At 33.1% G+C, this 14,908-nt stretch overlaps 2 protein-coding genes across 3 annotated transcripts in view; one reads left to right on the top strand and one right to left on the bottom strand.

Moving 5' to 3' along the window:
* The window catches only part of LOC111416776 (Farnesyl pyrophosphate synthase), a 69,819-nt gene extending 69,283 nt beyond the window's left edge, over nucleotides 1-536 (bottom strand). For both annotated transcript variants that reach the window (XM_023048877.2, XM_071197962.1), the window contains exon 1: nucleotides 395-536. The gene's annotated coding sequence lies outside the window, so the exon portion shown is untranslated. The remainder of the gene's footprint in view (nucleotides 1-394) is intronic.
* LOC111416775 (CWF19-like protein 1) lies at nucleotides 141-14,821 on the top strand. Its single transcript, XM_071197958.1, has 6 exons — nucleotides 141-380; nucleotides 642-802; nucleotides 6,487-6,797; nucleotides 6,855-7,380; nucleotides 7,436-7,674; nucleotides 14,448-14,821. Exons 1-6 carry the CDS (start codon nucleotides 361-363, stop codon nucleotides 14,754-14,756), a joined length of 1,566 nt encoding a protein of 521 aa, XP_071054059.1. The 5' UTR covers nucleotides 141-360; the 3' UTR covers nucleotides 14,757-14,821.
* Nucleotides 14,822-14,908: the final 87 nt, after the last annotated feature.

The raw sequence follows: 14,908 nt of genomic DNA, 5'->3' as shown, positions 1-14,908 counted from the left end.
TAATAAGCTTAATATTATAAATTGCAAAAATCACTGCGATAATTCATATTTATAGTATAATATTTTATGTAAATACATCCATTAATAACTTATTTAAAAAAATTTTATTATTTTATTATTGCGCCATCTATTGATTAACCGGGAAAACATAACATAAATGTCATGAGAGCAAACATAACCTCTATAACCTAACTATTTCTAAACCAAAATATTCAAGATAACTTATTTAATAATGGAGTAAAAAGTGTTAATTAATAATTTATAGTGGAATTTGAGCGTAAAATAAGTAAATATATTCAAATATCGCCAATTTGAAACCACGTTTGAAATATTTGAACTGTCTATAAAAAGACGTTACAAATGGAATCAAAAATTAAAATGTAAGTATACTTACTTTTGACTGTGTTTTCCGTGTTTTGATAAGCTCAAAAACTGCGCGAACTTTACGCGAAAAACCGTTAACGTAGCGAAGCTTCAAACCAAAGCTATAACGGCGATTTGTTTACTGCTAACCAGCGCCTACGTGACAGTTTTTTTCAATAAAAAACGATTACTTGACTTGAATAAGTTGTTTTGAATGAAAAGAATGATACTTTGAATACTTGAAATACTTTGAAAATTTCTAAACTTGTTATTTTTAGAATACTTTGTGGGGATGTCGAAGGGAAATTTAATACTTTTTTCAATAAAATCGAAAACATTAATAAGAAATCCGGCCCGTTTGATCTCGTCTTGTGCGTTGGAAATTTTTTCGGAATTAATAATAAAGAGTTTGATGACTACAAAAAAGGAATTAAAAAAGGTGAGAATTAAAATGTTTAAAATTATGCTTTGTTTTTAAATTATGAACCAAAAATATCACTAAACGAGTTACCAACAATCTTTTGGGGGAAAATTAATCTAATACCGTATTTTCTCGAATCTAATCCGCACCCTTTTTACAAATTTTGTATGCTCTAAAATCAAATGCGGATTACAATCGGATGTGGATTACATTGGAAATCCAACTTTTTTTACCATCATTGCATTTTTAAAATCGAGGTGCGGATTAGATTCGAGTGCGGATAAGATTCGAGAAAATACGGTATACAGGTGTTTCCGGATTATCACTCGTGACATAGAGGTGTTCCTTAATTGTAGATAAACATTTACAGTTAGTTCCATAGATCTACAGCCAGAAATTATACAGGCTGTTTATACGAAAGATAAACAGCTAAAAGTTTGTTGCGAAAGATTTTAAAGTGGATTTTTCAATAAAGATTAAGGGCTTTCATATTATTTTTTGTTTAAACCCCTTTCCCCGCCAATACAGCCCTCTAAAGTTACATTACATTACATAAATTATATATCGGGTAGGCGGATCAACTAAGAACTAACATCTATTCTACACTGATAGATAATATCATCAAATTTCACGGTGCAGTCCAATGCTCTTAACGAACATTAATACTTTGTTCGGTGAAAAGTCGTTTAGATCCTTTGTGGAGATAAACTGCGACCCAAACACCAAGAATCTGATACGATTAACAGCAGGGCTTGTTGGGTTTCCTCGTCCTCCGCACATAGTCGACATTCAACATCGTCCCACAAGTTGAGGTGTGTCTTTGATCGGCAGTGCCCAGTAAAGACACCCATTAGAACTTTAATGTTGCTACGAGCAAGTCCTAAAATATTCCCGGGTTTGACAGTGACGATGTTAATAAACAACTTAGCGTGTTTCATTCCAGGAGAACTGGTCCATAGCAAGCGAAGTTTCTTTTCAAGCCACAGTCCAATCCTATGTTTGGCCATCGCAAATGATGTATCATCTGTTGGTTCTGGCCCCACAAACGTTTTAGCGCTGCCCTTTCATGCTAGCTCGTCTGTCGCTTCGTTGTCAGCAACCACAGAGTGGCCTGGGACCCAGATCAGAAAAACTCTGTTATCACAACTCCGTGTGTTTAAAGTTCTTTTACAATCATTAACCATAGCCGACACAGTTTTCACGGCCTACAGCGCCTGGAGAGCGGCTTGACTGTCTGAGAAAAATCGTACTGTCAAGTTCTTCACCCCTTCCTCAAGAAGGATTTTAATACTTATGTCAATAGCAAATACTTCCGCCTGGAATACAGTACAATACGTACCCAGGCTGTAAGCTTGCTTAATCCGAAGTGTATCGCAGTATACTCCTGCCGCGACCCCTACTGGCCTTTTTAATCTATCTGTAAACTTGCAAATATCTACCTGAACCAGATAATTTTCGTTTTCGATTCAGGACTGCCGTTCAGGCAGTACAATCTAGTATCGATCTGAGTGAAATCTGACGACATTAATAGCACAATACCAGCACATTGATTATCTCTTGGAGTTTCACCTTTATTAGAACACCTAGCGCATATGGGACAACATTTATTTCTGCAAGCAATGAATAAAATCTTGCTTGTTTTTGCTCCAATTATGCAGCCCTAAAATTATCAAAAAATTGGATGCTTAATTTAAACCTTTTTTACACCATGATGTGAGATTTGAGTTGTTAAAGAATAATACTACTCCAGATAATGCATCATATCGGCTTTTATACGATCTTTTAGACCAGGCATCATCAACAATCACGCTTATAAAAGCATTTCCATCAGAGTCTACATCACCCAATTCTAAAGCCAATTTATATTCTTCCTTTCCAACTTCTTGCACTGTATATAACATTGTATTATTAATGATACCGAACTTGAGAGAGCAACTCCAGAAGAAGACAAAGACGATGAAGCAGGGAATGAAGGCAATGTGGAAATGGAAATACATAATCCTACTGAAAATGTGCAATTAACAACTGTTGGAACTTCAGCTATTAATTTAATCACAACCGGAAAAATTTGTGGTGGCGGTTCACCTCCTTAATCAATAAGAGATCTACAAGTATTCAAGAAGCTTGAAACTCTGCAAGTCACGCACTAGAAAAGCAAACTGATAAAATATGCTTTTCAAAAGCGAAGTATCCAGTAACTACTATAAGAGAAAACATACTTATAAGAATACGGTAGGTTATATGTAGATAGAGGTAACGGACACAGCCGGAATATTATAGCAATTATAATGTCTATTCACAATGAAAAACTCTACAAACTGGGTTGAGTTCGACATTAGGTGGTCAAGGATTTCAATATTGCAATTGTATAGGAGGATGTGATTCAAATCGCAGCAAATGTAAAAAGTCACAAACAATAATAATAAATGCCTTTATTAATAAGTCGCAAAAACGAAAAAAAAAAATACATTCTTAGAAAATAGACTTATTTTCTGGACGAAGTTCAGTTTGGTTGCTCCAACTGCTCTTCCACTTAATCCAGAACATATAGAAAATATATATATGAAACAAAAATGAAAATCTTTATAATAATACCAACAAAAACAAAATGGAAAAAAACATAATAACAAAATACGACGACATGTCAGTATAAAGCGATTCATTAGTAGCTCAGAATATTAAAAAAAATCATAATAACTCGAGCAAGAGGGAGGATTTTAACTTACTCTTGAACGAAATACAGCCCAATCCCATAAAGTGCACTGGTAGATCATTGTACGTTTTGGCTATATGGTAGGAAAAGGATTGGTGCGAGGCGCGACGTGGTACCGTCAATACATCTTTCCTTCTTACATTAATATTATGGACATCGCTTCTGAAAGATAGTCGTTGCAGCTAGTAAGGAGGCCGTTGACTTTTAATAATTTTATAATAAACGCAAGTTGAATGCAGTTTACGTCTGTTCTTCATGATCAACCACCCAGTCTCTGCCAACTTATGACTAATATGGTCATATTTACGAATTCCGTAAATAAACCTTAAGCAACCGTTCTGGAGGTTCTGGATACGACACCCACTCGCCCCCGTTAAATTTCAACCATAAACAACGTCGCAGTGATTTAATTTGCTTAGAACCAAGTTATCACACAGCATATTTTTTAATTTCTTATTTAAGACATCCCGATGGGCATACAAGAGACGGAGGGCGCCATACCCATCCCTCAAGCACCTGGCCATATGCTCCTCAAACTCAACTGATGATCCAATGTAACACCTAAAATGTTGATATCATCAGAAACAGTAAGAAGTTCGCCATCCCCCACCAATTGACCATAAATCAAAGGTTTAATTGCTCTCATTGTGTCTCAACAGAAAGTAATGCTACATCTGAGTTAAATTTTATGCAGGCATCATCCCAATTATTTGGATTAAAATTCAGCAAAAGCTGTGTATCATCTGCATACAAATGAATCTGCAAAACTTGGTTAAAATCAGATGTATAAATAGAGAACAATAGTGGCCCCATAATATTGTCCCCTGAAGGGACTCCACGAGTAACAGACAGAGCGCTCGACATCTGACTATTAATCTTCACAACCTGAGACCTATCCGACAAAAATGACTCAAAATTAAAGCCCGATTTCCAAGACCTAAATAATGAAGTTTAGATGCAAGTATATTATGATTTATTGTATCAAATGCTTTGGTGAAGTCCAACGATAACAAAAGTGCGGCTTCCCGGCCTCTCTAGAAGCAAATACCTCATCTGTAAGGTTCAATAAAGCTGTTGCGCAGCTGAAACCCGAACGAAACCCAGATTGTTGATCAGGCAGTATATTATTACTTTCGCAGTGTGCTTTAAGTTGCCTTTCCAAGACTCTCTAAAATTTTTGACATTACTGGCAGGATACTGATCGGTCTAAAATCCCTTAGGGCAGAAACGGGACGATACTTTAGGTAAATCATTTGTAATTCCAAATGCCATATAAGTTCTTCTTGTAAAAATAAATAAATTGTAGCATTTCTTTTTGTCCAAAACTAAAGAAATAATTTATAACAAAATGTTTTTATCATATGTACCCAGCTATACAAGTAATTATTAATAATTATCGGTAAATTTAATTATTACAACTTATTATTCAAATTTACCAAATGACAGGACGGATATTATTAATAAGTGCCAATTACTATTAATAAAAACTGCACTCCTCGTATTAGCGTATAAACTTTTTTTTTTTTGACAGTGGACAAACTACACAGAGCAACAAATTTTTCCATTTTTTTAATTTTTCTTTATGGATCATATACACATTTATTTGTGTTATAGTTCTAATAATTACTATAGTAGCAAGTCTATTCTATCACCATTCTGTCACATTTCTGTTATTAACAAATGAAATTCATATTGATCATGCAATACTAACCGATTATATGTTATTGTAGGATTTATTCAGAAAGTCTTTCTTTTATATTCGGATGAAGAAGATTCCGAAATTAAAGTCCAACAGTAGTCAGCAACCATCTCGCTATTTCTTGATGAACTCATTTTCCATAGTCGTCACTAACATCGTTAAGATTCAGATTTAAGACAGTTCTCAGTTCGAAGAAGTTCACCAACAATTTCCTCGTAGTTTTCAGATTTTGTATTTCCCAAAAAATTCTGTGTCCAACTGTGCTGTTAAATGCATTCCAAAGCTGTCGATTCTAAATTGTTTAAAAGTACGTCAAATTCTCCGATCCTGTTGTAACAGATTAATCTGGGGTCCTATAAAAATTCCCCTTTAAGTTTTACCTTAGTTATATTAGGAAATTTTTGTCTAAGGTATCGAAGGGCTGGTCCCTCTTTGCATAATTCTTCAGCAGACCTAGTTTAATGGCGATAAAAGTGTTTTATTAATTCACGAATTATGAAGTACGTTCTTTTCCGTAGGAGTATATTGTATTCTGATTCTGCTTAATTTCTCGCTCGACTATTCCATTCACAAAGGAAACGAACTTTATGAATCCAAGTTATAGACCAAGCAGAATTACAACTATTTTGAAATCAGCACTGATGTACCATTTATAGGTTTTGCAATTGATTTTATGAAGAAACCAACAAGTATGAAAACTCAATTTAGAAACATCTATAAAAAGACGGTATTCTTCTGATCAGTGTTTGTAACGTAAAATTGCAATGGCTCGATTTTCATGAATTCAAAAACGATATCAGATTTAGAGTTACGTAACGTCGAATAACGGTATCTTAATGTTTAATAATGTGTTAATTATGTCTGGTTGATATGACAATAATTGCAGCGCCTAAACCATTGTTGCTTGTGGCAACGTTATAAATTAATCATTTTTGAATTGATGTAGTCTTCGTTACAACGCCATGGCAAACTTTAGGAGTAGAAATACATATTATATAATTTTACATAATTAAGGCTTCGCTGCATTACATGCTGCTGATCAGTCTTGGGTTGATATGATAATAATAAGCTAATAATAAGCAGCGATATTGTTGTAACTTCAACTTTTTAAAACTAAATGATTAGTTATAGTTATTGTTTTTACATATCATTTTAATTTAATCTGTACAACATGTAAATTTGAAATTGGAAAAGCCTGTATGTACAATAAAATTGTCTGGCAACAAATTGTAATTTTACTTTAAGTTTATAATAATATTAATTTTTATTTATTTATTTTTTGTTAATTAGTTTCAGTACCTACATACGTATTAGGCCCAAATAAAGAAGAGGCATTAGATTTATTCAATGAAGAAACAGAACTTTGTCAAAATGTGTCTTATTTAGGAAAACGAGGTTTATACATAACCACAAATGGTGTTAAAATAGCTTATCTAAGCGGAATTTCCTCACAAAATAAAACTACAAAAGATTTTAATTTTTCTTTGGAGGAGATTTTAGCTTTAAAAGATGTCTGCGTTAAAGATAATCATGATTATCGTGGTGTCGATATACTTTTAACCTCACAATGGCCAAATAAAGTCAACAATTTAACTAAAGATGTAATTGATTAATTCCCTATAAATTCGATTAAAACTTTTTAATTCGATTATTTTTAGGAAATTAACGTTCAAAATGGTTCCGACTTTATTTCTTGGTTAGCGATGCAATTAAAACCACGTTACCACATCTGCGGGTTAGAAGGAATACATTATGAAAGAAGTCCTTATAGAATTAATCCAAAAGATTCGTCATTATTTAGCACGGTAACGAGATTTATTGGTTTAGATAGAGTGGGGAATCCTCAAAAACACAAATGGATTTATGCGCTTCAATTGAAACCAGTTGACAAAATGAATGAAATGGAATTTTCGCAAAAAACCACCGATGAAACTGAAGCGCCTTACGATTTAAACGATATCGAAAATAAAATTTTACCTCCAACAGTTAAAAGAAAACACGAATCCCAACAATATTTTTATGATATGAACGCACCTAGTGAAACGAAAAAAGAAAAACGAAATAATAAAAAGCAAAAAATTGATTTTGATAAAAGCAAATGTTGGTTTTGTCTTTCAAGTCCATCTGTCGAGAAGCATTTAATAATTACCGTTGGTACAAATGTTTATGTGGCTTTAGCTAAAGGTATAAAAATTAACGCAAAATTTTTATTTTTATTCAATTGTTGTTGTTATTTAAGGTGGAATTGTTGAAGAACACCTTTTGATATGCCCGGTTCAACATTATCAAAGTGCAATTCATCTTTCCGATGATACTTTGGATGAAATTGAGGCTTTTAAAGATGCCATAACGAAGTTTTATGGCCGAAATGATCAAGTTCCTGTATTTTTTGAACGAAATTTTAAAACTTCTCATATGCAAGTTCAATGCGTTCCGATTCCTAAGGAAGCTCAGAAAGAATTATCAGAGATATTTCAGGTAAATGTGATTATTTTAATATTAGTTCAGTTTGTAGAAGTTTTGACAGATTTTACTGATTGGAATCTCCAAATTTTATTTATGCATCTTAATCAATAAGAAAAGTTATTAATTACTTGAACAAACAGTAACATCTATTTTATGTTTTTCCTTGCAAATAACGTGAAAGTCAAAATGTGTTAATATTTTTGTTTTTCCCCTTGTATACACATATATATATCCGTATATCCATTCGAATCTGAGACGCAAGATACAGTATGAGTGCGTTCTCTCTGAATTGAAAATAGGAGGAAAAGAATTAATAAATGCTGATATTCAACGAATGTTTGTCAAGGAGCACAACACCAGCACAATAGAACAGTGCAACTATTATTCTTATATGTATATACGAAAGGCAATAGGACCAACCTAGGAATTACAAGCTGATTAGCCTGTTATCTCATATACAGTAGACTACCGTTAATCGGGCATTCATTAGTCCGGAACGTCCGAAAATCTGACACCTTCTTTAAGGTCGTTTGGGTTTGTTCGGGTTTGTAAGTGTTTGCTCGAGCTGATTGCAGCGTAACGAAATGTTTGCCATTTTGTATGCATTGTTCTGTTTAATTAATTGTATGCCGTATTGAATAAGTTGAAGTGGAAAAGTTAGTGTTGCGTGTAAGTACATTGCACTGTTTTGTGAGTTTTTGTTTATCATGTTTTCTAAAATTCCAAGTGATAAAAACTCTGGACAGAAAACATGTTACTCTCACCAATAATCAGAAATTGGAAATCATCAAAAGCTTGAAAAAAGGTAAAAATAGAAATGTTTTCATGAATGAATTTAATATTGAGTCATCAACTATTTATGACATTAAAACACAAAAACACGAACTGTTAGAAAACCTAAGCTGCAACAACTGGACAGCGTCTTGTATAAATTGTTCCGTGCAAATCGTTCCGAGCAGAAGCCAGTAACTGGACCAATGAAGAATTTGCAAACCACTATAAAGAAGAATTTGAAAAAATTATCAGACACCAAACTGACAGCTTATCAAGTGTTTAATGCCGATGAGATAGCCCTACATTGCCGTTGTTTACCAACTTCAAGTTTTACTATGTGCTAATGCATCTAGAAACCATCGCCTAACACCTTTTGTAATTGGAAAATCTAAAAAATCAAGGGCTTTTAAGAATATTAAAACTTGGCCTGTTCATTGCGATGCCCAACAAAATGCCTGGATAACTGCCGCATTATTTAAAGACTGGCTTGTACACAAGTCAAGGATAACTTTAAAAAACTTAAACTACCAGAAAACAGCAAAGCTCATCCACCAGTAACAGAGTTAGTTTCTGGCAACATTTTTGCCTCCAAATATTACCTCATTGATCCAACCTATGGATCAATGGGTTAATCAAAATTTTAAATGTTTTTATAGAAGCTTCTTTCTTCAAGACTTATTAAAGTTTGATTGTGACGTGGTTGACTTTCAACAGAAATATAATGTCAAGGATGATATACAGGATGTCCCATATCTTCCACATCAGAGGTTTATACGGTTGTAGAATACATTATTCTGAAGCAATCTTTCTAATAAAATTTTTCCGAAATATTTATAATCACCGCACGGGAACTGTTTAAATTCATCCAATAGCGATTCAACAAAAGCTTAGTAAAACGCCTTCAAAGATCGTAAATCACACTCAGGTAATCTGTCCCACCCCCGGCCGGTCCACCGCGCCGTTCTAAACTAGTTTCGCACGTGTACTCACCAATAGATTCGACACGGAAAGAGACTTTTTCCGCTATTAAAGTGAATCGCTATTGGACGACTTTAAACAGTTCTCGCACGGTTCAGAATAATGTATCCTACAACTTAGCCTGTATATGCCAGCGCACTCTCTTGGTCTCGAGTAAAAGAAGTCACTTTACAACGTTGTTGGAGGATGTTATGGCCAAACGCCTTTGTCGAAACTGATGGAACACTTTAAATCAGTGAAGAAAAAACCTTATAGATACAATAAATGAAGTGTTAGGTGTAATCAGGGTACACCTAAATCTAAAGTCTGTAGAATGGGTGGAGATTGATAAGAACGAACCAACAGAGGAACAACTAACGGATGAAGCTATTTTACAAAGTGTTCTTAATCCTCAACCAGTGAATGTTGAAGAGGAAGATTCAGATGGTGATGTAAAACTACTACGTCCAGCATGGACTTTAGACGCTGAGTGATGATCATGATGGCGCGTGCACATTAAACAACATGATATATGTGTATATTTACTAGAGTTATTTACAAGTAAATTAATATCTTTCGACAAGCTGACATTAAGCTACCCTTGCCACTGACATGTGAAAACGCCGTATTTAACAGAGAGGAAATAATAGGAGACGGCTGCAAGTTACGTCAAATGTTACGGCACGATTAAACTAAGTTTGTAGAATGCACAATGTAAATAAACTGTCCTCAATCTTAACACAGAACAAGAGCTTGTACGGGAAATAATACGTAAAACCTTTAAAACCTACAATTGGTAAGTAAAAACTACTACATCTACATCTTAATCGTCGCGTTCCATATCCAAGTAGAATCATGGAGAAAAGTTGAACCAGCGTTTTTTCAGACAGCATTTTCCGAGGAGTAATTCTTTTATCTTCTGTACGAATACAGTTAGGAAAGGATCGAAGGCATTTTGATCATTGGATAGTTTTTCGCCACACACTTTTAGGCATGTCTTTTTCTGAAGTTTGAAACCAGCCTCTGCTAGCGGTAAAATTACCATTTCTATAGGATTCAGTATAAAAGTGTTTTGTTTTGGCACATAAAATTTTGTAGGAAATTTGAATGTCTTGATCGTTGCGTACCAACCAAACCAGGTATACAAATAAGTTTTCATTTTTGGATATTCGGCTTTTCGTAAGATTTTTCTGATGCCAAGAGCGAAATCACATTTTGGATATAAATCTAAAAGAAGTTCCATAGTAAATGTCCAAAATCATCTTTAAAATAAATTCAACATACTAGTCTTTCTAATATATCGGATTTTTATTTTACTGTTAGTGTAATATGTTTCCTTCTAGAAGGCATAGTACTACATAGTATATACTAGTGGTAGAACGGATATTCGGCAACCATCCGGTATCCGGCCATTTGTGAAAATCCAGCCGGATAGTTACCAATTACACTGAGAGAAATGGATTGTACTATACACTAAAAATATCCTATAAGGTATAATATGTTTACTACGAATAGTGACAGCGAGATGAGATTGTATTCAGTACAATAAATATAATGAATATAATATAATACAATGAATTGCTGCATGTATAATATTTTTTTTTGTAATTCGCGACGGTAATGAAAGCTCTAACAGTACTCATACGAGTGCTGTAATGAGACTCCTTACAGCATCCGATGCTGTAATGAGATTTTAGTAACATTTTATGAAACCAATTCAAGTTGTCAATGTGACAATTTTTGTCTATGGATGTTTAAACACGTTCTTAGCATCGAATACAAGGTCCACAATGATGAGGACATTGAACACTGAGCAATTTCTCTTATTTTGGGAGGTGTACATGAAACATTTTTTTCAGGTGAATACATTTTGTGTTTTGACAGTTTCTAATTGTCAATTCAAATTTCTATTTTCAAGTGTTACGGTGTTACCAACTGCTGCATACCTATTTCCCTACATTGTCTAAATTTATTTTATTTTTGTTAAAAAAAAAGGATAAAAACGCGAATTACAAAAAATAGCATATAAAACACGTTTCATAAGATTTAAAGCACTCAGTCATTAAAAAACGAGTGGCGAAGCCACGAGTTTTTTAACTTAAATTCGTGCATTTCAAGCGTGTCTTACGAAACTTGTTTTATAATATACTATTCTGTAATACGATTCGTACAATCTATTTCTCTCAGTGTATAGTTACCAGGTATATACCTATTACTTAGTACTCCACCATTCACCGGAATTAGTATCTCTTTTAGATGTTGGAGATTGCAGATAATAATCAAGTTCAACTCCAATAGAACTTTCTTTATTGAATACAACTTGATTTACATCAGGTTTGTCATTAGCAACCTCATTGTAACAATCCCAATAATAATATCTCATAATACGATATATAAAATCTCTTGTTGCAGTTTCGTCTAGTTTTCTTCTCTTCGCTTGTAATTCATCATCACATTCATTACTAACAGAACTGTCGGTGTTATCACTTTCGATTATTAATTAAAGTATCCTCTTTTTAATGCAAAAAGCCGTTTTGAAAAATCACTTTTAGTTCTTGAGAAATAAATTTTTGAAATGATCGACAATTTTTTCGAGTTTTGCAATTTTCGCCGATTATGTTTTAGAAATTCGTATAAAATCCAGTTCTTGGAATATGAATATGAAAATTTCCCAAAGTGTTAATAAAAGTGTCTTCTTTCCAATGAACCAACACGTTTAGAGAAACAACTTTTAGTTTTTGAGAAAACAATATTTGAAGTTTTGATAAAATTTACGATGTTACAATTTTCATCGATAATTTTCAAAATTCGCTATAAAATTAATTTCTTGAAGGATTCTTGTGGAAATATCACCAATTATTTATTAAAGTATTCTCTTTTTAATGCAAAAAGATGTTTTGAAAAATCACTTTCATTTCTTGAGAAATAAATTTTTGAGAAGATCGAAAAATTTTTCGAATTTTGCAATTTTCGCCGTTTAAGTTTTAAAAATTCGTATAAAATCCAGTTCTTGGAATATGAGTATGAAAATGTCCCAAAGTGTTAATAAAAGTGTCCTCTTTCCAATGAACCAACTCGTTTTGAAAAATAACTTTTAGTTTTTGAGAAAACAATATTTGAAGTTTTGATAAAATTTACGATGTTACAATTTTCATCGATAATTTTCAAAATTCGCTATAAAATTAATTTCTTGAAGGATCCTTGTAGAAATATCACCAATTATTAATTAAAGTATCCTCTTTTTAATGGAAAAAGCCGTATTGAAAAATCACTTTTAGTTCTTGAGAAATAAATTTTTGAAATGATCGAAAATTTTTTCGAATTTGCCAATTATTAATTAAAGTATCCTCTTTTTAGAGTTGCTTCGTTAGTTAAATCAGCATCAAAAAAGTTTATTTTGTATCTTAGATACAAATAAGTTAGCAGCTTTCTTATTTATTTCATTATTATTCAAATATCGCAATAATGTGGCAATATAGGGTATCACTTCAAAAATGCACCAGAAATTATAACCATAATGGCCGGATAGATATGCCGGATATTCGGATATCCATCGAAGGGGATACCGAATATCCGGTATCCGGCTTTTCGTAAAATCACTATCCGTTCCATCACTAGTATATACTATATGACAAACAACTAAGCTGTCAGTAATCTTCAGACGTGATGCGTTGCAGGTAAATAAAGGTCGTATTCATTGTATCCTATCACTGAATTGATGGTTTCACTAAGGGTAGGCACACACGGTCGATTTTTAGTCGGCCGGTAGTTTAGTCGATGGACATAAATGTATTAAGTTTAATGTAGGTGCGCACACAATACAACTGCAGATCAACTCAATTTTTTAATCAAAAGGAGTCGATGTGCACTTATGATTAAAAAGTTGTGCAACTATCATACAACTGCAATAATGTCACAGCTTCATATTGAAGCGCACACAGTCGATAGTTTAGTTGAGCTTTTTAGGAATTTAGGTTGCGCGCGCAACTTTAGTGAGAGTTGAAGTGTCTTCTCTAGTATAACATAAATCGATTACTACTTTAGTTTCTCTCAATTATTTTATGATAAGTGAATTTATATCAAAAATTAAGTTAAATTATTTTCCGTTTTACTACCGCAGTTAATTATATACTACACATAGGCCCACTTTTACCATCCTCTTGATAAACTATCTAGAGGATAGTTGCCATGGTTACCACGGTTTTAAGCGCTCTCATTGGCTAAGAACTGGATTTATCTATCGGATAAATTTATCAGGAGGTGGTAAAAGTGGTCCTAAATACAGTGTGTTAATTAATTATCGTACCCGACGTCATCATTGCAAGTATGCAACCAAAATCACAGTGCAATACGCATTATACGCAAATCGTGTATTGCAATACCAATATTGTGATATTGGTTGCATACTTGCAATGATGACGTCGGGTACGATAATTAATTACCACACTGTATATTAAAGTAATACAATTACATTATTTTAAAAATTTGAATTATTTCCCGGTATTATTCAATATTCAATACAATATAAATACAAGTTCTTTCGAAACCGATATGTGTGTGCATACAACACGATTTATGAACAACTAAACAGTTTAGTCGGTTATAAATTGATACTGCATCGCGATTTCAAACCAATCCAACTAAACTGTTTCGTCGATGAATAATCGACCGTGTGTGCCTACCCTAAATCAACTCAAAACTTTTGAGGAAAACTTTTTGAATCCTGTAGAAGATCTGAAATTTCTGACAAATTTCTGTACCATGCTACTTTGATGTGAAAGCTGCCGTAATCATCATATAACTAGTGATTGCCTTATACAAAGTATTACAGCGGGGATAAAATCCGATTTCATTGAATGATTGATCCAATGCTTGCCTCTATCAGTATTAAAATATTGTAACAGTTTTCATATTAATGTATATTTCTTTCACTGCCAGAGTAATTTCTATCAATTGCTCTTTAAGAAAATCGTGTTGTATTCGTGTTATTCCAATTTATAAAACTTTCCTATATTAATTATTTCTTTATTTTTAAAGTTTTTTAATTGTTTTAGGATGAAGCTGAAGGTCACGGCTTTAAACTTGAAGAATTGGACGATTCAAACCGTCTCAATCAAGTTGTGTCATCTTCTTCGCCGTATTTCTTTTTAGAATTACCATCTGGCAGAAAATTTTACACGAGAATACAAAAATCAAAAGATTTCCCAATCAATTTTGGTCGCGAAGTTTTGGCATCCGGCCCTATTTTAGACAAAATGAATCGCATCGAATGGAAAGATTGCATTTTAAATCGCGAGGAGGAAGATTTATTGGTGAAAAATTTACGTAAAGAATTCGAACCCTTTGATGTCATTGACTCTTAATACTTAATTCTTTTAGATTATAATAAGATTATTATTGAAAGTGTAAATAAATGTTTAAACACAAATTTAATTTTTTTTTGATGATTTTATTTAAAATTTGAAATTTTTTAGTAAATAAAAAATAATTGTCGGATGAGAAAAATGTGATTTTT

The sequence above is a fragment of the Onthophagus taurus genome, chromosome 7 (genome assembly GCF_036711975.1).
Source record: "Onthophagus taurus isolate NC chromosome 7, IU_Otau_3.0, whole genome shotgun sequence".
In the NCBI taxonomy this organism is placed as follows: Eukaryota; Metazoa; Arthropoda; class Insecta; order Coleoptera; family Scarabaeidae; genus Onthophagus; species Onthophagus taurus.
Note: the sequence above shows the minus strand (reverse complement) of the source record. Positions and strands in the feature narration are given on the sequence as shown.

What these genes read in the sequence shown, in the direction of transcription:
- LOC111416775 (XM_071197958.1), top strand. Translation starts at nt 361, where the DNA reads ATGGAATCAAAAATTAAAAT. An exon ending in ATGGAATCAAAAATTAAAAT is followed by an intron (nt 381 to 641) that starts GTAAGTATACTT and finishes TGTTATTTTTAG; the next exon opens with AATACTTTGTGGGGATGTCG. An exon ending in AATTATCAGAGATATTTCAG is followed by an intron (nt 7,675 to 14,447) that starts GTAAATGTGATT and finishes TAATTGTTTTAG; the next exon opens with GATGAAGCTGAAGGTCACGG.